The sequence below is a fragment of the Grus americana genome, chromosome 2, assembly GCF_028858705.1.
Source record: "Grus americana isolate bGruAme1 chromosome 2, bGruAme1.mat, whole genome shotgun sequence".
NCBI classification, from domain to species: Eukaryota; Metazoa; Chordata; class Aves; order Gruiformes; family Gruidae; genus Grus; species Grus americana.
The window spans coordinates 96,692,785-96,715,912 of NC_072853.1; the positions used below are offsets into that span (position 1 = coordinate 96,692,785).

The 23,128-nt window shown below is 37.5% G+C and overlaps 1 protein-coding gene across 5 annotated transcripts; it reads left to right on the forward strand.

Annotated features, from left to right (window-relative positions):
• Positions 1–452: 452 nt before the first annotated feature.
• TMEM170B (transmembrane protein 170B) lies at positions 453–23,128 on the forward strand. 5 transcript variants are annotated; one of them, XR_008576035.1, is made up of 5 exons: positions 453–1,116; positions 11,237–11,407; positions 13,973–14,089; positions 16,356–16,945; positions 20,835–23,128. XR_008576035.1 is itself a non-coding variant. In XM_054817948.1 (4 exons), exons 1-4 carry the CDS (start codon positions 1,020–1,022, stop codon positions 16,484–16,486), a joined length of 516 nt encoding a protein of 171 aa, XP_054673923.1. In that variant the 5' UTR covers positions 453–1,019; the 3' UTR covers positions 16,487–23,128. The 5 variants fall into 5 exon arrangements, 2 of the variants coding, with proteins under 2 accessions (XP_054673923.1, XP_054673924.1); XR_008576036.1 differs by having other exon boundaries at positions 16,356–16,717; XR_008576037.1 differs by lacking the exon at positions 13,973–14,089 and having other exon boundaries at positions 16,356–16,717.

Here is a 23,128-nt window from a genome sequence, read left to right on the forward strand (position 1 = left end):
TCAGCAGGGAGCCTGAGGCCCCGCCGTGCCAGCCGCGCAGCTATGAACGCCCGCGCCCTGTGGGGCTTTGTATTTTAACGCTGCGTGGAAAAAAAAAAAAAAAAAAAAAGCCGCTGCCGTTTCTGCTCCTGGTACCAACCCCGGTCACGGCATCCCGGGCGCGGATCAGTCCCTCCCGGCAGGTGAGGAAGCACAGGGCGGCTTCTCCGCCGCGCAACGGCGGGAAGGGCACGAGCCCCCCTCCCGGGGAGGGGTGGTGCTACGGGCACGTGGGGTGAGCCCGTCCCTATGGCGAGGGCCAATCAGAGCGAGGTGCGCAGCTCGTGCGCTACTTAACGGTCACTGGGACCCTGCCCCTTCCACACGCGCTCGGGAGAGTCGCCGCGCCCCCACCCTCCCGCTCCTCGCACTGCGCCTGCGCGGGGCCACCGGCCCCTCCCTCCTCTCCCACTCCCACCCCTCCGGCAGCAGCTGGCGTCTCGCGCCGGGGGCCGCGGGCGGCACGCGCTGCCTTCGTACGCGCGCGGCTTCCCTCTCCCGCGGGCGGGGCCGCTGCTGCATGGAGCTACCCGTGTGAGGGAGGGGGAGGAGTCTCACGGCCGCCCCGCCCCCGCTCCAGGTGATGCCAGGGACCGGGGTGACGATGCCGCTGGCGAGGCGGTGGCCGTTACTGCTAGAGAAGGAGGCAGCGGTGGGGTCCGCGCGGGCCTTGTCGCCCGTCCCCTCGCACCTCAGGGCCACCCTGCCCTGCCCCTGAGCCGCGGGGAAGCGCCAGCGGCCGGCCCGATCGCCCGGCTCCCCCCCCCGTCGCCATCTCCCCCTCCGTCCTCGATGTCTCCCCCGCGGCGCGGAGGCCCCTTCGCCGCCTCCCCGCCCTCTTGCTCCTCGCCGCCGCAGCCCTCCCGTCCCGCGGTCCGGCGGCGAGAGGCGTCCGGCCTCCCAGTCGTCAGGCCGTCGTTGCCGCCCGTCCCCCCTGGCTGAGGAGCGGCGGAGGAGAGGTCGCTGGACCACCTGGCACGATGAAGGTGGAAGCGGGAGACAACTCCATGATCAACCTGTCGGTGCAGCAAGTGCTGAGTCTGTGGGCTCATGGCACCGTCCTCCGCAACCTCACCGGTAACTGGGCGGCGGCTGGGCGTGGGTATGCAGGGAGGAGGGTGGGCTGGCTCTGACACACGCGTGGGGGCCGAGCGGGGCTGGAGCGCGGAGAGTCGCGTGGGTACGCGTGTTCGCTCCTGTGTGTGTAGGTGGGCAAGTAGTGCCGTCAGTGTGGGAGCCGGGGGAAGCCGCTCCGTGGCTGGAGAGCAAACCCCGTGGTACACAATGGAGGGCGTGGGTGTCGGACCGGTGTGTAGGGCGGGGGGTGTCCTCCCTGTCTGTTGCACGTAGGGAGAGCTAGTGTCTGTGTTCCTGAGTCTGCACGCGTGTGTGTGTGTGTATGCGTGCTTGTTCTGCGACTGTGCATGTAATATGTGTGTGTGCTTGGAGGGTTTGGGTGTAGGGTTGCTATGTCCAGGGAAACGAGAGGGATCTGTGTGTTACGTGTTGGGAGGACTGGTGTGTCCGTCTGAGATCTGGTATGACTGCACGACTAAAGGAGCCGAGGATGTGAAAGTGTTCATTCACTTTTGTGTGTGATACGTACAAAGTATATAATAAAAGGCTAGTGGTATAGGGTATGTGTATATGGGCGACTTGATGCGTACCTGCGTGTGAGTAAAGGGTTGTAGAAAGCCTGTGTGAATGTATAAATATGTATGGAAGGCTGGAGTATGTTTGGGGGAGTGTTTTTTGTGGATATATGCTCATTGGCATTTGACAGAGAGCTCTAAAAAACAGAGAAATGAATGTGAGGAGCAGGGACTTTCCCCCACCCTGAGTACAACCCTGGACAATGAGAGCTGTGGAAGTTAATGGGGTGGCAGACGTTTCCTGACAAATAGACATAATCTTAAGTATCAGAGATTTTTAAAGACTGAACTGTTCTGAAACAGTTCTGTGAACCAAAGTAGAGTCAGGTTCTCATCCTCTGTTAGGAGAGGGGAGATTTAGCTAGCTTTGGCAAGAACTGGCCTTCTTTTTTTTTGCTCAGTTGCATGCTGAAAAATGGATATTGACTACTGTGAGACCCAAGGCATATAGCGGAGAGGTGAATTTCCTGATTTCCTATTTTTTCAGGTGTAAAGAAAAGTATAAGCTTCCAGTTCTGAATAAACAGGGATTTGGTGTCAAGAGCAGAGATGTTACTGCATGAATTCTTTCTACTTTGTATAGAGCTATATTAGGTGGTGACAGATTAGTGGAAAATGTTGACTAAAGTGGATATGTTTTGAATATTTATGAAAATATTCTAATATTTATGAAAGAATATTATGCTCTTTTCCTCCCTTTATATTAATTATTGATATATTATTTTATTTTTATATCTACTCAAGGTGGAAGAGGATAGAGATGTAGCCGAAGTTGAAGCTGTAGCAAATAGAAAGTGATTGTCTTAGGCTTTATTATCTTTCTTGTTCTTTTAACTTCCAGAATACTTTTTAATGTAATGAAAAGGTTAGAGTTGTGTAATTTTTTTTCTTTATTTAATCTATGATTTTTTTTAATATGTGTGTCTGATGATTAAAATTGCCAGGTATTGGTGTGGTGACACACCAATACCACTCATTTTGTGAATAGTTAATTTTGCATACTTATTATACAAACAAATCTTGTACTCTTAAAGGAAAAAGTTAACAATGGATTTACTTTTCTTTATGCCAGACATCCTCTATAAAGTTTTTCTTATCAGAGCATTATGCAATATAGGCTTTTCTATGAAATTCAGTTCTGAGTGTTAAGTAAGCAAAACAGTTTGTTTCTTGATGCTTTTGCAATTCAACGAGGGGTTGCACAAGGTATTTTTAAGGTGGAATGGTTTTTCTTTTTAAATTAAAGAATATGAAAAATAATTATCTGCCATAGTATTGTTGGAGAATGTCAGTGTCAGTTGTAGTTATGCTACAGCTGCTGAATGGGTTCTTAAAAGCAGGTTGTCCTTATAGCCATAACCTGTTGTGCTGAATGTTCTTAAGGACTGTCAACAGTTAATACCTTTCACGGGATTTAAAATCTTCTATAGAAGATATACTGTTCCTGATTAGATCTTAGGAGATTGTTTTAATATAATAATAATTACTGAATAGCTGTTATTAAACATGCATAAACCCTTCCTAAAATACATTACCAATGTAGATGTAAACTTTGTTTAAAAACAGAAGTTCTAGTTTTCCATGCTAAGAAAACATGTGTGAATGAGTTTGTTTTGTTTGACTACTTAATTCCTTTTTGCACCTCTGTAAAGTATAAGGAGAAACTTCTTCAGAGTACTGGCAAAATAAATTTATAAATATACAGTGTTCCATGAATATTCTTTAGGACTGTTTTGTGTTTATTTTTGGACTTAAATTTGTGGTCTGGACTTGGCTTTTAAGTTGCGTAAGTAAAGACTTATCTTCTTTAGATAGACAATGTTGGTTATGTTTGTGTAAAGTTGTGAAATTTCATCAACCAACTCGTATCCTTCTTAAAGATATATTAATTTTCAAGAACTTTCAGGAGGGACCTGATATGAACTCCAGCCTAAACCAGGAAGTGCTTCAAACCCTAATGGTTTAATTTTGGTGTTTGTTTTTTTCCCCTTAATGAGAAGCTGAACTATTATTTTTATACTATATAACCGATTTAGGTTCAATATAAAAAAAGAAATCCTGTCTTTCATATATGGCCCAAAATACCCAGGAGACCACAGACAATATGTTTCCTGCTACATACACTTCACACCCTGTGATAGCTGAAGCTGCAAGAACCGATCTTTGTAGCTGAAACCTTGGCTCACCAACAGGATATACTTTGCTTCATATCTTCCTGCCTTCACTCGGGAGGAAGAGGAGTGTTACTGTAAGTCATGGAGGTAAGAGTCTAGTAACCGTGGGAGAGGAGGCTTTTACTTTGTCTGTTTTACCTTCTCCTGCAAATCCCAAGAACCTCTCATTTAAATGGACTGGTTGCATTTAGATTAGTGGTAGATCAGGGTTTACTAGAACAAGTCAGATAACAGCTGAATCTGAACTGAAAAAAAAAAAACCCCTAGCCCAAAAAACCCCACCCAGTTTTAGTGTCCATTTAAAATAAATACTTATGATTAAAGACTACCTCCACATTAAAGAACTTAGCAATATTTCTGTTCTTCTTGTAACAAATGTAGGTGTTAACTTTACATCTAGTTATTGCATGTTCCAAAGGTGTAAGCTTCTGGTCTGAGTGGGGTTTGTATTGGCCACTAAGGAGGTGGGGGGAGAGTGTTGTCTTCTCTGTGCCACTGCATGCAGAGGAGTTTACAAAAAGCAGCTTATGTTGTACTGTATGACTTCTAAAGTCAGAGCCGCCATCCTCCTCCTCCCCACACCCCAGTGTCCGAAGATGATCAGCTGAAAACTCCACAACTGTTTTGATACACTTTGAAATAAAAGTCTATAATTTTAATGTGCTGGACAGTAATAACTCCTAAATTTGTTGAAAGTGAACATTTATAAGAGATTATGGGTGTGGCATAGTATATGCTCCTTGTCTGTTACTTTTTTTTTTTCCTAAGCTTCATCCTGTAATCATATGTCCCTGATTGTCTGGATTATGTCTTTGTCCCCTATCCTGTAACTTGAGAGGGCTAGTCTGTAACTTATGATTTAAATGCTCTTCAGCAATTGTTTCTCTTCCAGTTAATGCAGCAAAAACATTAGCATCTCCAAACAACAGTTTGACTGTATAGCCCTGTTAACTTTGAAAGTACCAGTTAATACAATAATTAAGGAAAGGACCCAGTGGTGATGATGAAAACACTGTAACACGTAAAAAACTGAGTTATGTTTGCAGGTATAATATACTGGTATTTCTTAATCTGAGTGCTTCAAGTTCGTAAATCTACAGGAATATAACATTATTATATGTTTTCTTAAGTCAGATTTCAACATGTGCTACCTTGTTGACTTAAATTTTTATCTTTGTATTCACAGCACAGATAGTTATTGTTTGACTTAACTCTGTAGCTAATAGTGGTAGGCTGGGGTAGATTAGAATCCCGGAGATATACTTCACAGAATCACGGAATGGTTTGGGTTGGAAGGGACCTCAAAGATCACCTAGTTCCAACCCCCCTGCCATGGACAGGGACACCCTCCACTAGACCAAGTTTCCCAAAGCCCCATTACTTTCTTTTGCAGTAATCAGTCTTGATTCATGAAATGTTACAAGCAATCATTATTCATCTGGGAAAAAGAAGCTAAAGACTAGTGGAAAACAGAACTGCTGAAGAGGAAGGACTAAGGAAGTATTCTATGTTTACTGAAGCTGAGCGATAGTAGGACAGTATGTTCATATATATGTAATATTTGAAAATGTTAGCATTTACATACTTTGTGTGTTGACTTTGCATTTTTATTTGCCCAAGATAAAGCTGTTGGAGTGCAACTTCAGGTTTTGATAAATTGGAAGTGATATGAATGTTATTCTAAATTGTAGCATGCTTTAAAAACTCTTTTTCTAATCTCAAATCTAATCTGTAAGGTTGTGTATGTCTACACCAATATGATATGTATAATATCTGTATGTAGTACATAAGAATAATGTATGTATGATATGTATATGTGATATATATAGATACCTAAAGTAACAAAGAAGTTATCTAAAACTGGAGTGATAGGGCATGAATTACAAGTTATTTGAGCCTTGCAGCTTTTCTGCTAGAAAAAATCCCCACCCAAGTAAAACCAGTGGAAAGGAACACAAACTGAAGACAAGACTTAAGGTAGTAGTAAAGTGCTAAGAATTTTATATAAACCTGAAAGATGGATCTCAGTTGTCATTAGAAAAGCTGTGACTTCTATGTGTTTGTAAACTAGTAAGTACTGGATCTTTCATAGTTCCCCATCAGCGCATTCCTTTGGCAAGGGTGGAGTTTTGATACAAAGAAGTTGTGTTTTGGCTACTTAAAGTAATTTGGATACACTGAAAGTAAACCCTGAAACTTTCTTAGGGTCGAGCAAAGGAAGCTGCAAGGTTTTTCTAAAGTTGTGTTTTATTCATGGCTCTTCAGAGTAGCCCTATGAGGACATCAGCTCTCTGTCAGGTAAAGCTAACTCATTATTACCATACCAGCAAGGTACTCCATATCTACAGTTCATCATCAAAAGAGCAAGCTAATTAGTATAGCTATGCAAAGACTGAAATTTTTTGACAGCATCCTTTTTTATCAAGGTAGCAATGATGATCATGTAGTAAGTTTAAACCTCTTAAAGTACGAATTTGTATATAGACATAATTAGTTGTTTTACGAGCATGTTCTTAAGACACTTCAGTTTCACTTCACTTATAGGTATTGTGAATTTTTCAACTAGGTTATTTTTGAACAAGCGAAGTCTTGACTGTTTGTGTCCAGAGGTCCACATTCTCTTTCTCTATTTCCTAGTGGCATCTCTGTTACCCCCAACCCATTCTTTGCTTACTTCAAGTGTTACTCTAGCATGCTCTTTTTTTTTTTTTTTTTTTTTTTGAGGGTCATATCTCATCATGATTTTGGAGTTAGATGATACTGATTTTTAGTGAATCTCAAACTCTTACACTCAGAAGTTCATGTGCACTAAGTTCTTTTCCCTCAACCTGTCAGGTTAAAAATGACTAAGTTGTCCTCTAGGTTTATGGAACTTGAATCCGCCTCTAGTATACTTAAAAGGATGGCTGTCCTCCTTACCCTGTCCATCCATGCTAAAAAGCTCAGTCATCTTCATCGCTGGCCTAATTAGTGAGCAGGAGTAAATAAGTAAGTGTGGTGAACAACCAGGCATAAAAAGGATAAATAAAAGAGGGTGAGAAAGTATGACTCTTCCTGCCTTTCCTATGGAAGGTGCTCAAAAGAGATTTGTCCTGTTTCAGCTTCTAGGACTGAGGTGATGGTTTAATGAAGTGGAAGTGGTGGCTTAATAAATTGTGTGATGCCTACTCAGGAATCTAAAGAAATTTTTGTATTCAGAATAATTGCTGATAAATATACAGTCTCTTACTAAATGTACAGTCTGTAGCTGAGGAACAGGAAACACTTATGTGAAATAGTGAATTGATATTCTCTGAATTACAGACCTTTCAGGTTTTTTAACAGCTACTTTACCATGACAAAGATGACTGTGATGAAAGGTTCATAAATTATGATTATAAGTTACTCCAATCTTGTATGTTGTGTAAGTTTTCTGGAAAATATGTTGCTATGTTTCATTGAATCCATCACTAGAAAAGTCAGCTTTGCAGGAGAAATGTATGATACAGCTGCATTTGTGTGGAACAAGAAATATTTCTGCATGTTCTCTACCTTTTGAATACATTCAATGTACGCGTTCCGTTTAAGGAGTAGGAGAAGAAAACATGTACCAAACAACTCAAGCTTTTATTACTTTGTCCAACAGGACATTCAGGGCTGGTTCTATTCTCATGTCTCCTGCCCTAAATATAAAGTGAAGGGGGATGCTAATTTTCCATGAGCCTTATTTGGAATGTAAATAAGACTGAAGATAGTTGCTTGCGATGTAGTTATTTTGTTGTGTAAGGGTCTGTAAATATTTTTGGTTTCTTAGTTACCAGGGAGTAGTCAGTCTTTCCTTTTCTTCTGAAAATACAGTCATCCTAATAAGTCTTTCTAAGACTGGAAATCAATTCCATTTTCTACCTGGTGAGGGTCAACAATGACAACAAACACTGATTTTCTAAAAGGTAAAGCAGTGCCTAGTAAAACCTGTGGAAATTACAGGGAATGACAGTGTCCAAGTCAGATTACAACAGACTTTCTTCATCCAGTTTCAAGCTTTTCAACTGCAATGGAGTTTTAAGAGAGAATCAAAGTGCAGCTTTCAGGGTTGTGGAACTGTCCCTCAGATGTATTTGCAGAGAGACAATATCAAGAGCTTTGCTTCTCCTCCCCAGAGCATATCTGTGTATTGGCTGTTCACTTCAGAATAACTGGCTGCTGAACAGGCTGCCATAATCACAGGCCCCTTTTCACCTGAAATAACTGAGTCTTCTGTTCTTGGGCTTCATGTTAAATAGGGACAAGTTTGTCTCATTCTGATGCAGTTTTATGAAATCAGTTGATACCTGCCTGAATTCAGTATCCACAACAGCACACCTTCCAGAAGTTTGTTTTTTGGACTGTAGAAGAAATGATGGGATAATACTAATCAATACACCATTGGTGTAGTTATGGAGTGTTTGGCTATCTTGGAAGCCTGCAGTTGTCATGTAACTTTACATAAGAACCAAGTGTTTTCTTCAACTGTGAATTTGAAATATGTGTTCTCATAGTCCCTCACTGGGATATCTTTACTGTAGTAATATTACAAGAGGTCCTCACTTTTTCTTGGTAGCTGATGTTTCATCTCTTGCATCCATCTTAGTCAAGAGAAATGAAAATTTGGATCAAGAACATTGTCAGCACTCTGTCCTGATGATCCAGGCCTCCCTTTTACTGAGTATTTTGCATATCAGTATAACCTGAGTGGTATGAAAATCATGTAACAGACTTAATTGCAGGGGAGGGTGCTGTGTCCAGAAAATCAGTAGCATCTCCACTACAGTCTTTATTGGCAAACAAGGCAAATCATCCTCTTTGTGTAAGAACAAATTATCTTTTGAAATAGTACATTCAGCATTACATACACCTGCCAGCAGTTTAGTTTTGTGTTTCTCTGAATAATCTGGGAGATGGGCTCAACCATATTACTGTGGAGAACTAAAATGGAAAATCTAAGATATGCACATAATATCTTCTAGGATTTAAGATCTTCAGAGATCAACATCTGTGAGCAACAAAATGCTTGCTCTTGCCTACTAGATACATTATTTCCCATATTAGAGTTCTTTTCTCTAACTTTTGTTCTTCATGGTTGTTCATATCATAAAGTGGAACATAGATCTCGTGTGTTTTCACTGCCAATGTTGACAAAGCAATTTAGACTTGAGGACTTGTTCAGTCTATTGCTGAACTATAGTCTACTCAGTCCATACCTCTAAAATTTAAGTATTGGCTAACGGTTTACTTGGTGCTCAAGAAAATGATCCCTTGTGGGACAGGAGCTTAGTTTTTGTCATTTTGATATAATAGTGTTTTGAGCTGTTAGGAATCTGGTTTTGTGACAGTTTTCCATGAAAGGGTCTTCCCTGGTAGCCTTTCTGATGTACACTAGAAGAATGAAAGGGTTCCTTCCAGACAGGGTTTTCCTGCCCAGAGTTGTATGTGATTTACATTTTCAGGAAAGTAAACTGCCCCCCCCCCCCCCCCCCCCGCCATCTCCTAAGGTTTATTTACCTATGGTCAAACTGTAGGTCTAGCAGGGCTGGCAGGTTCTATATTGATAATCTAAGGCTAATCTCACTTATTTGCTTCCACTAGAAAAAACAATGGGAACACTCAAGCTGTACTAGTAACAGACAAGGCCTGTTAGGACTGCAGGAGAACCTCCCCTCCCAAACTATCTATGACTGTGGAAGATTAGATCAGCAATCAGTCAGTGTTAGTGAGGGGGTTTGTCAGGTATTTGTAGAGTAACTACTTGGCACTGTCACAGTGACTTCTGGGAAGGAGGAGACAGAACAGTAGTAGAACAGTATTGTGGCCATTATCCTTTTGCAAAGATTTTTGAGACCCAACTTGGGGCCAGGGGTAAAGGGACAGAGCATCTGAGTTGCTCGGAGCCACCCTCAATATATATATGCATATATCCAAGCACTCAGAGAAGTTACATCTTGAACTAAAGCTGTTAGATTAACTGAATGTATATTTACCACCCACCTTCCTTGCTGCTCTCCTAAGAGAGCCTTTTGGTTACCATAACTTAGAGGAGTTTTAAGTCCTATGACAGAGTTTTACCTTTTATGGCTGTATGACAGGGGAAGGGTTGTGTCTACTTTCAAAGTACTACTAAAGGAAAAATCTTAAACTATGTTTGTGCTATGGGTGTACATATAATATTGACATTGGACTTAAAGGACTGTGGTTATTGTCTAGCAATCGTTCTTTCTCAGCATCCTTTCACAGTATGTTTTGTTTGAGCTGCTAATTATTTTAAAGTTAGCTAATTGGGTCATATTTCTGCTCAAATGACTGATGTGTGTCAAGCTGCAATAATACCGGCTCACCTCAGAAGGTGTAATATTTTTTGAGGGGGAACTGCAGCAAAAACTCTGAATTAATGACAGTTTCATGGGATTATGTCAATCAGGAAAACGTGCCCAAATTTGCTGAAATCTGTGATGATATATACCTGCTGTAGTTAACTAAAAAAAAAACCACCAAAGAAAACCCCCATCTTTTGGTGCATTTCCCCACCCTTTTGAGTTATAGTAAATGTTTTTTGAACATTACCGCCAAATGAGAAAGGTTCTTTAATTCTTATGTAGCTTCATTGATGGTTCCTGCTCTTTTATTTTAAGGTAATGATCATGGCTGGTATTCTTCAGAGAAATGTTTGTACTTCACACATTCTCATGATCTCTTGTCCTTGCTTTGTAACTTAAATAATAGTGACTACCTGTCTCTATGAAGTTCTGTGCTAAGCAATTAGAAGCAAGTAGTTAGACATGTTAAAAGTTCTTGTTAAAATTGTAGCATTTTTATTTTTGCCTTTGAAGCTAATTTGATAGAGCACTCTATTACAGCTCCTGGGTAGATAAACAGAAGTCTTTAATCTCAGTTTTCTCATTTGATGTTACAAATGAGCTGTTGCTTCTTGTAAAAAAAAAACAAACCCAAAACCCCCTGAAATAATTCTTGACTCTGTCTTGGTTCAGTCTTTGTTTCAGAGAATATTTCTTTCTGTGGGAGTAGTAAAAATATCTAGTAAGAAATTGCAATTAACATCATTTAAAGAAACTATTAAAAGACTGATGGACCTCTTGTAATAATACATCTGAAATAAGAATTGTGCCAGAATCCTTTTTATAATTTTTTGATCATAATAGAGTTATTCCTTTATGATAGACTGCTGAAAGGGGGAAAGTATCTTGAGCATATGCTGGTGTTGTCGCATTGATTCTTTTTAAGATGGAAATCAGTATTGCTTTTCTCTTACTGTTGATTATATGCAATGTTTTAAAGTTTCTTACTTATAAAGTTATTGTCTCAGAATTATTAACCCTTTATTTGACTGCTTTCTTTCAGAGATGTGGTACTGGGTTTTCCTCTGGGCTCTTTTCTCCTCTCTCTTTGTCCATGGTGCTGTGGGAGTATTAATGTTTGTGATGCTGCAGAGGCATAGGCAGGGGAGGCTGATCTCTGTCATTGTGGTCAGCATTGGATTTCTGGGTTCTATAACTGGAGCAATGATAACCAGTAAGTCTGTCTTTTGTGGTTTTTTCCTTTCTTATTTTACATCTACCTTCTAAAAAGAAAAAAAAAACAAAACAAAACAAATTGGTGATTTGTTAATTGTTTATTTTGGATTTTGCCTTAGTTATATAGCTATCCTAATGATACTGACAGCTGAGTTGCTCTTCTATTGTGTAAAGATAAAACTACTATAAATCATCAGACAAGTGCAGAAATCATCCCACTCTCTCACTTTGGAAACATTGGGTACTAAGCTATTCAAAAGGTGTATGCTCAGCAGGTAATATCCTTTTGGGGATAAGGAAGAGCAGTCCTGTCCTACCATACTTGTTGCAGATTTTTGTCAAAGGTTTCTGGTAAACATTACCTCTTAGTACCCTTAAAGTCACAAGTTTCTCTTGGAAATGAAGTTCTGATTCCATTGGTTGCAAGGCTGAATTCCTGCTTGTTTCCTTGGACCTGCTGGAGGTTTTTTAAATTGCACCTGGATAGGATGTTGCTCTTCTGAAAGAAATAAAGGTGCAATGTAGGTAGTGATTTACAGCAAAGAAAATTTGTTTGTTTGGAGAAGTTACACTTTGCTCATGGATTTGAAAGAACTTTCCAGTCTTGCCTTGGCCATAATGTTACTTTCTAGTTTATTTGTGACAGGGAGGAAATACTTACCGCCCACCCACCCACCCCACCCCCTGCCTCTTCTCCTTTCTCCAAAAAAAAATTAAGCTGTGCTGCTGTTCTAGGTGAAACACTCTTTGGCATGAACATCTGTTACAGAGTTTCTTATGGTGTTAGTCTAATGCCTACCACTTAATATACTTTTTAGACATTTTTTATTTCTTGAAATTGTATCCACAGATAAGATGCTAACTATTTTTTCTGTTAAAGCAGCATGCTGAAAGGTTCACAAAGCTATAATTAAAACCTATACTCATCATTAAAACATTGCAGAAAGCAGTATTTTACATAGTAAAGTGCAGAACTGTTACACCTGACCAAATATGACACACAAGTGATGTTGCCAAGAATGTTTTGAGGAAATGCTGCTTTGCTGTTTTCTTCTAGAGTTATTAGTATAAGATACTGTTTTCCCTGTTTCCTAAGAAATTCTGTTGTTGTGTGTCAATACTAACATATATGCCATAAGATCAGTAGGACACTTTATTCAGTCTGTGACTTGATCATATTTATACATTTACCTAGCAAATAGACTACAGTAGATTTCCCAAGCAAATAGGAGCATGCTGAGTTTTCTGTGGGGGGGAGGGGGAGAGAGAAGGGGGAGGGAAATAGTAAATATTATTTTTATAGAAAAGAAGCTTGTGCTTTGTTTTCTGAAACAATGCTGGTAAGGAGTTCTCAACATTAAAATCAATGGATTGGATGGGTCTTACCTTAACCTGAGCAGTAGCTTCTGCCCAAAGATCTTCAGTGTTGTTGCCAAGATGGTCTAACTTGAAAGGCCTTTGAGGGTAAAGGAACTGTAAATCTAGCAACGATCATGTAGTCTGTAGGCAAGCCTTTCTGTCTTTGATTCCCATTTTTCTGTGTACTGCCCAGATCATCAGAATAGTAGTAACATTTCAGCTTTGAACACATTCATGGTTGATTTGTGACAGATTATTTCTTATTGCTATTGAAAGTCCTTTTCATGCCTGTTGGTTTTCAAGGGTAAATAAAAATGCAAATTTCATGATAAATTTTGTTAAGACTTTCCTCAAAAAGTTATTTTAATTACTATATAATTCTCAGCCTAGAATTTCCATCACTTAACACAGTATAGTTCAACATAACTCTACTTTTTTCTTCCCCCCCCCCCCCCCCCCCCCCCAAGGGGAGGTCAAACCAGTTGAGTGCCTTAAATTATATGTTATGCTGACTTTTGTCCCATGATTAAAATGGCAGTGGCCCTGTTACAAGGTCAATAGTGTATGAGCATTTCTGAAGAACTGAAGATACAAAATGTGATGCTGGAATATCCAAGCAGAGATTTTTACAGTATTCTGTGGTGGGGAAGGTTCAGGTTCAGTGTTTCCCAAAAGAAAGTACTTTGTCTCTTTTATCTATGCATAAAAAGAGGAGCAACACAGTTGTATTTTCGGCATCCAATTTTGCAGATCAAAACATTTAACAAGTAAGCAGAACTGTTTATGTGTAAATTCACCTGATAATTTCTCCCAAGCTTAGGCTGTAGACTTGTTATGCTGTTCCCCAAGGTTTTGCACAGAGCATTGCAACTTGGTTAGCCAAATACTTTTACTTTCAGGTGTTTTTGTTTCTGGACAGCGCTGAGTTGTATCCTAGTGAAAGAAATTCTGTGGGGAGCTTTTGAAAACAAATTATGGTGATAAAATACTAAAGAGAGGATTTTTAATAGCTATTGTGCTGCAAACTGTGATGCAAGTTGAAGTATTTAGTTGTTTGGGTATGTCTGGTCCAGTGCTTAAGAAACTGAAATAGCAAACTGACTTCAATTTCCATTGTGCATTTCCAGTCCTGTGCATTGTTTGTGTAGATGAATGAATGAATGCAGTATAGATTATTAAATAATGCAACTTTAATTTTGCTCAGGTAGATCTTTCAAACTCTCTGGCCTCCTGGGATCTTTTTACCAGCATATAGAAAAGCAGGAAACCCCTCAGATTCTAGGCTTTGAAAATTCACGGAACTTAATGGTTATTAAAAAAGGTATAAAATATTTACTAAATAACAATAGTTACTGTAAAAGAAACCCAACAAAACAAAACCCACCCAAACCGATAAAGATCAGATAAATGTCAGGCAGTTTGAGGCAAAGATTTTAGCTGTATTTCATCCAGAAGGGTCTCCTCTTCCTCTTCTCTGCAAGTACACCCCTGTTTTGGTGAGCTAATCTCACTTCCTTCATTGGCAGCCTATTGTAGTATACTTTGGCTCTGTACCAATTGTGCTGGGTTATGCATTACAGGTTGTTTTTCACACTGTTATTTAATGAATATAAATACATAATTATCAAACTACCAATTTTTTAAGTTTTTATTGTTGATATTTTCCAAAATATCTCAGTGTTTTCTCAAGAAGTCAAAAATGTCTGTTGTTGGTTAACTAATAGCATCAAATTCTTGTATGCTAATTTGACTGATTTGAATTCACTTTGAGAGTTCAATCACCAAAATAATTTTAATGTCAGCACTGGGCTCAGTCTAAAGGATGTCTTTCAGTTTTTGACAACAGATAGTCAAGGAGCAAATGGAAAAACTTATGCAGGGTAGCTGAGTGAAATACCATGAGGCTAGCCTTCTGGTGAGGTAGTTCTGACAAAATATACTTTACAGAACGTGATTTTAAAAAAAACCCAAACAAACACCACAACAGAACAAAACAAAAACTTACTTAACAGTCTGATTATAGTGTTTGTAAATACTGATATGGCCTCAATGATTAGTGAATTATCTTTCTAATTTTTTTTTTTTTTAAAATGAGGTGTTACTTTTTTAAGATGTCAGATGATTCAGATACAGATTGTACTTTCAGGAAGTCTGTTGGGACTTAATGTATTTCCATGTCACTAATGGTTTTTTGATCACTTCAGCAGACTATTCCTGTTAGTGACTGTGCAAAACCAAGAAAATTCAAATTTTATTAATTCTTGCCTATTATTAAAAAATAATGTGGTGGCTTTTCTTTGAGCCTGAAAAAGCCTCTGTGATGTCTAAAAACCATTTAATTATGATTAGATAGCATCTGAGACCATACATAGTGAAGGTCTATAATTAAATTTTGGGGTTTGGTCTTCAGAGAAAATAAAGGACAATAAATTTAATGTTTGTTCTTTAGGTAAGGCAAGCAAGGACTGTATAGAAAATACTAGCTCAGAAAGTAGTAAATGAAAGCTTCATTCCAGGTGAAATCTTGAAGGTTTGGATTGAGTAAATTTTTTACCTGTGGATACACCTCTATACAAGCCTGTATTTCTTTTTTTTTTTGAATGAACATTTTAGTACCCTTAAAAGGCTCAGAATTCATTTGAGCAGAAAATGTTATTTGTCATTAGCATGTTATTTTTTTTTGACTGATTGACACAAAGACTTATCTTTTTCTCAGGCATTTGCTCCAAGACACCACAGCTATATGTTTTCTCTGTGACTTTTGCTCTTCAAATGCATGTGATAAATTCAGTATGCGAAAGACAATAGAAGGGAGTTAGTAGCACCTGGCTCTGTTTACAGCGCAGTATTTTGTTTCTGGTTTATCCTGGCCATTTGATGTGTGCAAATTCCCATTTAAAGTATAATGACTGTACAAGAAAAAATATTTCTTAATTTTTAATGTGTTATAGCTCTAAATCTAATCATTTTGCCTAGAAAGTTACTCTCATATGTATTCATGGATAACAATGCAATACTTTGATCTTTTTCATGTTTTGCTTGATTTGTTAAACAAATGTTAACAGTTTAATAGTTGAAGTCAAAACTAAACTGACACAATATGACCAGGTTATTCAACTGAAATATTAAATGAAGCTAATAGATGTGTAAATGTTTACAGTTATTTTGTAGACACTAGCAGTATTACTGTTGTTGTCTTTTCCCTGCCTATACAAGCACTATTAAACCACACTTTGAACTCGGTCAATTTTTAGAGGATTTTTTTTTGTTACCTTTTCAAATTGGCAAAAGGCAAAAATGTGAAAAAAGATTTTAAGATGTCTGCAGGGAAATGGCAAGGTTCAATTTTTCTTAAATCAAACTGATGTTGAAAAAGTTAATCTGGTTCAGTTGGGAAAATCATTCCTGAAGGACTTGCATAAGTAGAAAATACTAACAAGGCTAATAATTTTATAATGCCATGAAGTAATACAGTGTTTGGTTATGTTCTGTAAGTAGTTGATGCATAGACACCGTAAATAACTTGTCATCTATTTCAGCCTTGGCTTTTTCTGTGATTTGATCATTGTTTTTCTTATGATTCTTAGGTGCTGCAGTAGCTGGAATTTACAGAGTAGCAGGAAAGAATATGGCTCCCTTAGAAGCTCTTGTCTTTGGTGTTGGACAGACAGTACTGACGTTAATTATCTCGTTTTCAAGAATTCTTGCAACGCTTTGAGACTTACATAGGAGAGGAAAATAAATCAACTAGTTTAAAGAAATCTTTAATCTGAAGAGAAGCTTCCTGAAAGTGGATTCATCAGCTTATGAACTTGGAGTGCAAGAGGAAGGAAGCTATGTGGAACATGCACTACAAATCTAGAGGTTCAGTCAAATGAACAGACTGTCCTCTAGTGTCTGAACTGTTGTACTTCTGCACTGCGCCTTACGTGCCTCAGTTACAGGCAAGGTGCGATCCCATGTGTGCGGAGTTGAGATAAAGCACCTTGAATAGCTGCCGGTCAGGTTAATGCTTGGTGATGGGATCATCGTTCTTAATAGTGTTGTAATAAAATAAAAGGATGCTCCTGAAAATTGCCATATGTGCCAAACTTGGAGTTTAATTCTTAATTGTTGGCTGGGTAAGCTTTGACATTGTAATTACAGAAGAATGCTGTGAGCATACACTCGAATTCAGGTAAAACAGCAAGATAACTGACTTGTGTATTAGCAGCATCTCTTTGCTGTTAGGTCTATTTCAAAGTATAGATGAATTTTGATGGGGTTTAAGAACCACAGCTTTAGCAACCCTGATGTAATTAGCACTATGTGTGGAATGACTCATGGCAGATTTCTGAAGCTCAGCACATCATTTCTTCGTGGTTTTAGCTTGTCAGAAATCAGTAGTTTAAGGAGGCTGTAGGAGGGTTACTAAGTACAATCTGTTACGTATGCACAAACAAATCTTAAACTGATGCTTTCCTTGAAATTATTTTTGTCTAAAACATACAGATGGTCACCGACCCTTCTGAAAACCTCGGAAAGGCTACCGGTTGCAAATAAGCTCTCTATATTTTATTTAAGCACTGATAGGACTCTTAACCCTACACGTATTCTTTAAAGAACACGCAAATATAACAGACTGTAAGAGAATACGCCTATGAGGAAAACAGAAAGGGATAAAAATACGATATACTAGTTTTCTACCAAACAAAAATGTTAAGTTTAACAAAATAGTCACTATACTCCAAACGTTAGGAAGTGGGGCGGCACCAATGTATTTACTACCTTGTTTCTGAACACTTTGTATCTTTGGAAAGACTAAAATATCTGGAACTTTCAAATACTTAGCTTTCAGTAGAGTTTGTGCTTTTCTAGTTTAAAAGGGACAGTAGTGTTGTGCATGTGAAGTGTCTTAAATATGAATGTTTTGGAGTGAATAGAAATTTTAAGTCTAATTACTAACTATTTATGAAATGCAGAATTTAAAGGGCACAAATTTCTGTGTGAGGAATAAGGATTTTTTTTTTTATATCTTTCCTCAGCTGAATGCTTTTCAGCAGTCAGCTTTTAATGCTGACAGGAAAAGTAAATTGCTCAAAGCTTTTGCTGTAAAGATGTCAGAAAGATTTTCAGGAGTCTTGAAACCACTGGCACCTACAGCACAGCTTAAGAATATGGTTAAAATATAACTTACAGTCCAGTCATATTGCTTAGTGCTTCAAAACATTATATTGAATTAACCTGTCTGCCTTTATTTTACTCCACATAAACTGTTGGGTTGATGGGGTTTTTTAAGTGCTAAGGATGGTAATATTATTTCTTTTCTTTAAAAGTATTTAAATCTTGTTTGGAAAATGTACAAAGTTATGGGCTTTGCAGAGAACAATGTAAAACATAGGTTTACAAGCCTTTTCAGTGTTATATTTTTGGCTTTGAATTGCTTTAAAATGTGGCTGAATATAAAATATATTCTCATTATTTTGAATGTCTTCAAAAAATTATTTTTCATAGTCTGGGTTTTTTGTCTTGTGGCTTTTACTTTCTGCTGATCCTTTTTGGCATAACAATCATTGCATTTTAGTAGACAATGAAATTATTACATCTGTAAAAGGCAATTTAAACTTCTCCCCATTGTCTTAAATTATGAGAAAACTCATTTCAGGTATTTAAGTCAAATTGAATAATAAAATAAATGAAGATATTTCTCCTAATGTGCCTTGTTACGTATATATTTTTAGGGGAGAGGATTTAAAAAAAAACAATTTACCACTATCTTCATTCTTATTCTATTTTTGCTCTTTTGAATTAATTTGGTTATTTGATATAATGTCTTACTCAACGGACATGAAAACATTTCTGTTTGACAACCTGGAAATGCTTGTCTGGATCAAAACCAACCGTTTCATGAAGCGCTGTATTCAGTAATTTAGATTGTGTCATTACCTCACACTGAAACTTCTTCCCAGTTTCCAAATTTCCTTAAGCATCGTGATTCTTATTTATGGCATGAGGCTATTATGCTACCACTGATCAATGGCTTGCTGTCTTTCACTAAATTAAACTATAACAGACTACTGCTAGCTTATAAAATGCATATGCAAAGCTTTTGTTGATGAACTTCATTCTTTGTTTTAATTGCAGTGCCAATGAAATTGTTGTCATTGTAACTTTACTCCTTTGACAAGGAGGTATCTTTGCAGACATTAAGTTACTTTCCTTCAAGTAATTTTTATTGCATAGATCATGTAATCACTTTTAAAACATTGTTAGGTGCTTAGTTGTCTCTGCTTTGTATGGCATTATTGCCTGATAACAATGAATAGGCAGATAACATAATGCTTAAGTGGCTTAACAGAGACAAAGTTAAGTATTTGATAGAAAATTGTTTTTAACTATTTTTTGTGAGGGATGTATGAGGACAAATAGTTTGTCTATGAAGTATTCTTTGACCATAGCATGAACTTACTGCATAATAACTCCAGCTATGAAAGGAAGGGTGAGTAAGTGGCCTTATGTCTGTGAAACTTTGAAGTTTCATTCCATGTCCTTAGGAACAGCATTATTAAACATAAGGTGCTCTAGTTAAAATGCAGTGTATGCATATATGTGTGTGTGTGTATTTATGTACAAGTAATGGTTTTGGGTGTGTTCTATACCTTACACGCACTAACAATTGAAATAACTTGTCTAAGAAAAAGAAAATTACTTCACATAACTCTTTTTTCCCTTCCCTCTTGCTATCAGGCTACAAAGTTATCTTGTGTGTGAATGGCACTGATGGTACTCTGGTTCCCTTTGGACAATACAGTGTTGTGCAGATGTCCACACAGGATCTTTTAGCGCTATCTTCAAATAGCTCTGCCTGTCTCTGAGTTGTATCACTAGGCACATTCTATGCATTGTTAATGATTAATTTCTTAGTTAAGAACAAATAATGCATCAACACAATTTAATCTTTAGAGGAGGGGAGGAATACTGAATATACTACTGAATTTGAAGAAGCTTCTGCTGCTTTGTTAGAAGCTGCTGTGGTTTAAGATTTAAACATTCCACACACTTCCAATTTATCAACATGATCAAAAAAAAAAAAATTGGTTTGACTCAACATCCTAGCTATATTGAAGGAAAAATTTCGTCCAAATAATTGTCTTTCATTTCATGGGTAATTCTGAGTTTATGAAACTAATCTGTGTACAATGACTAACGATATAATTTGAAGTTTTCTGTTGACTTTTTTAAAGAAACCAATAATTTAGCCAGATTTGAACATTCAACATGGACCAAAGAGAGAGTACTCCTGATTTTGTGTAATGTAGCTTTCTGTTTTTGAAGTACACCATTTTTATTACTCTAAAGGAAGTAGTATTCCCTCTTCAACATATTGCACACTGATATTTATTTTGGTTAGACTTTCTATTTGAATTCAGTTGGTGGGGAGGCACATATAATGTTATTTGAGCAGAAGCTGTAATGGAGTCTAAGCTCTAATAACTGTAAGAACTGATTTAATTGTTATTTTCTGGTTTAATTCATGTATTTCACGCACTAAGTGTATTCTAATAATGCCTTTCCTGCATTGAATCTGAATATTGTATCATGAGCATATTGAGCTGCATGGTTTTGTATATAGCCATTCAACATCACACATGTATAATTCCACATAAGCAATTAATTTTCTTTTTCAGACACAATATTCCTAGGTGTATAAAAGTATGGGTGAATCAGGGCCAAAAAAAAAAAAGGATAGGACTCTAATAAGGCTTAGAAAACCAATTGTGAACATGACAATTTTTTCAGTTACTCTTCTGTTTCTGGCAATATGCTTTTTTAATCATACATGTATTTCAGTTAAGGGGAAAAATGTGGAGATTGGTTGTTAGGATGATGACTGCAACCTAATTTAATTCTAAGCAATTTGAGATAAAATGAAATTCTGAATTTTGTTCATAAATTATAATGGATTGCTACATATATATATGTGCTAGAACTTAACTTAGAGTGTTGCCAGAGTTTAACATGTAACTGCATCAGCATATTGACAGAATATCTTTTGAAACTTTTATTTTTTTTTTTCCAACCTCTAGATTGGGAGCAGCTCAAGGTGAAAAGACTGTTTAAATCCTCAGCTGTAGCTTCAGAAGGAATAGGTGTTCTTTGTGTACAGGTGAATTTAACACAGCTGAAAACCCAGCATTGGGTTAAAAGTCCTATTTTTGGTCACACCTTGGTCATACCACCACAGCACTTAAGGTCAGTGGGGAAAGTATTCTGTACTCTGTTACGGTAAGGAATCTTCAGCTGGGCTGCACTAGTTTGTGTACTTAACTGCACAACCTTTGGTGAAAATGAAATTGTCCTAGAAGACAGACTTTAACTTGCGTGCATTCCGTTTGATACCTTGTAAGTAAGAAAGATTGTGTCCTGACAGCTGTTCCCCACGCTCATGCCTAGAATTATACTTGAAATCAGTTTCTGCATTAAGTTTAAATGTAATCACAGAGATATCTCAAAGTCCTCAAAGATATGTTACTGCTTAGGGTATTGTCCCAGTGTAGCAGGTGTAAAAACAATTATAGTCTAAAGTAATGATCTAAAGAAGTATTTTCTTTCAGGAACACACATTTTTTCCATTTCTAATTGTTCATCTTGTAGTTGCTGAAAGCTTCAAGAAGTTACTGCATGAATACTAGTAAGATTTGTCAGTTGTTAAAGGGAATGGATAGTATGTCCTTTTGTGCTGCTTTTGTTATTAAAAAAACCCCAAAACCCTATAAGGCAAAGTAAATACTGAAGAGATATTTTCAGTAAAATAAGTAATGCTTGATTGAGATAAATGGCATTCCTTTTGATTTGAGATCTAACTTTTAAAGTTTAATTCAGGTATTTGATATCAGCATTGTAAAATCTATTTCTGGATTATGCATCAATATAAGGTATATTGATGAGGCCATCAGAGCTATAAATCCTTTTAAAATTACTAGCTGGAGGTTTTTACTTGTTTGAAATATGCTTAACTTTTATATAAATAATGAAGTTTTGAAGGCCCTTAATATTTTTGGTGTTTAGAGGATAATCAGGTATTTGTGTAACTAAACTTTTGACTGTGGCAATATATAGAATAGCACATAACTCATCAGAAATGCTTGCAGAAACCACTAAAGACAGATATCTATTTTACAGTTAGAAAAAGGCTACAGTATTTGACACCCGTATTGATAACTGCAACAGCCGTACTATAAGCTTTACGGCATGATAACCAGTTGGATTTGGCTGAGAAAATGAGGAGAGAATTTGAAAATCTTTAAAAATGAAAAAGGCAAAATTGGTACCTATCAGTCCACTGACAATTGTGCCCCTCCAATACTGTTTTTCATCAAGGATGACTTAATAGATCATACACAATGCAGCATAATATCTCTCCGTAAAGTGTTGTGTGGATAGAACACCTTCTGCAAATTTGTATTAGAAACAAATGTTCATATTGTCACGTGACGAAGTTACCTAAGCTGAAGGATCATGACCTAGGCATTGTTATGAAGTTCAAAGATAGCAAGAACAGTGATGGAGAAGAGTGATTTAACATATAGTTGATTTATGCTTTCTACAGGGCTATATTATGCTGTGAAAAAGGTATTCACTTTGAGTTGCGGATGTACTGCATGTTCATGTAACATTTTAGCTCCAATTAAAAAAAAAAAGACTTTAATAGATAACACTTAAGCTGTAAATACTGTACACTATTATCTTTCATTTTTTAAGCAACTTTTTTATTTCCCTGTTTGTGTACAGTTCTCTATGTACATATTTAAAAAAAAAACAAAAACAAAACAAAACAAACCCACAACATTTTGAGAAACTTTTGTAGTTACCTTTTGCATTTCAATTGCAGTAATGATCTAAATACATCCATTCAGCTGTTTGTTTAGTTCTAAGTTCTCATTGTACGCTTTCAGGTTCTTTGAAAAGCAGCAATAACAGTTGGACATTTATTTAAAGTAAAACTTTTTTCTGCACAATTTCCACTTCTATGCTTTAGAATGGAGGTGCAGTGGAACAGTTGTTCAATTGTAAGGTTTCAAGAGCCTGTAAGTAGTTTTTATATTTTATGTGTGTGTGTGATAGGAAATGTTTTGTAGTAGCTCATATAGAGAATTTAAAGTCAAACACAATTTTTCACGCTCATTTATTTGATTAAAAGTTTCTGTTAAAATACTTTCATAAACTTTCCATAGCTTATTGCATGTGCTTATAAATAAATAATCATAAAGCTATACGTCGACCTCTGTATGAAATACTCTGATAACAAATGTTTTGCATTTTGTGAACCTGATTGAAATGTACAAATGTACACACAAAATAAAGCTAAAATGAATTATGA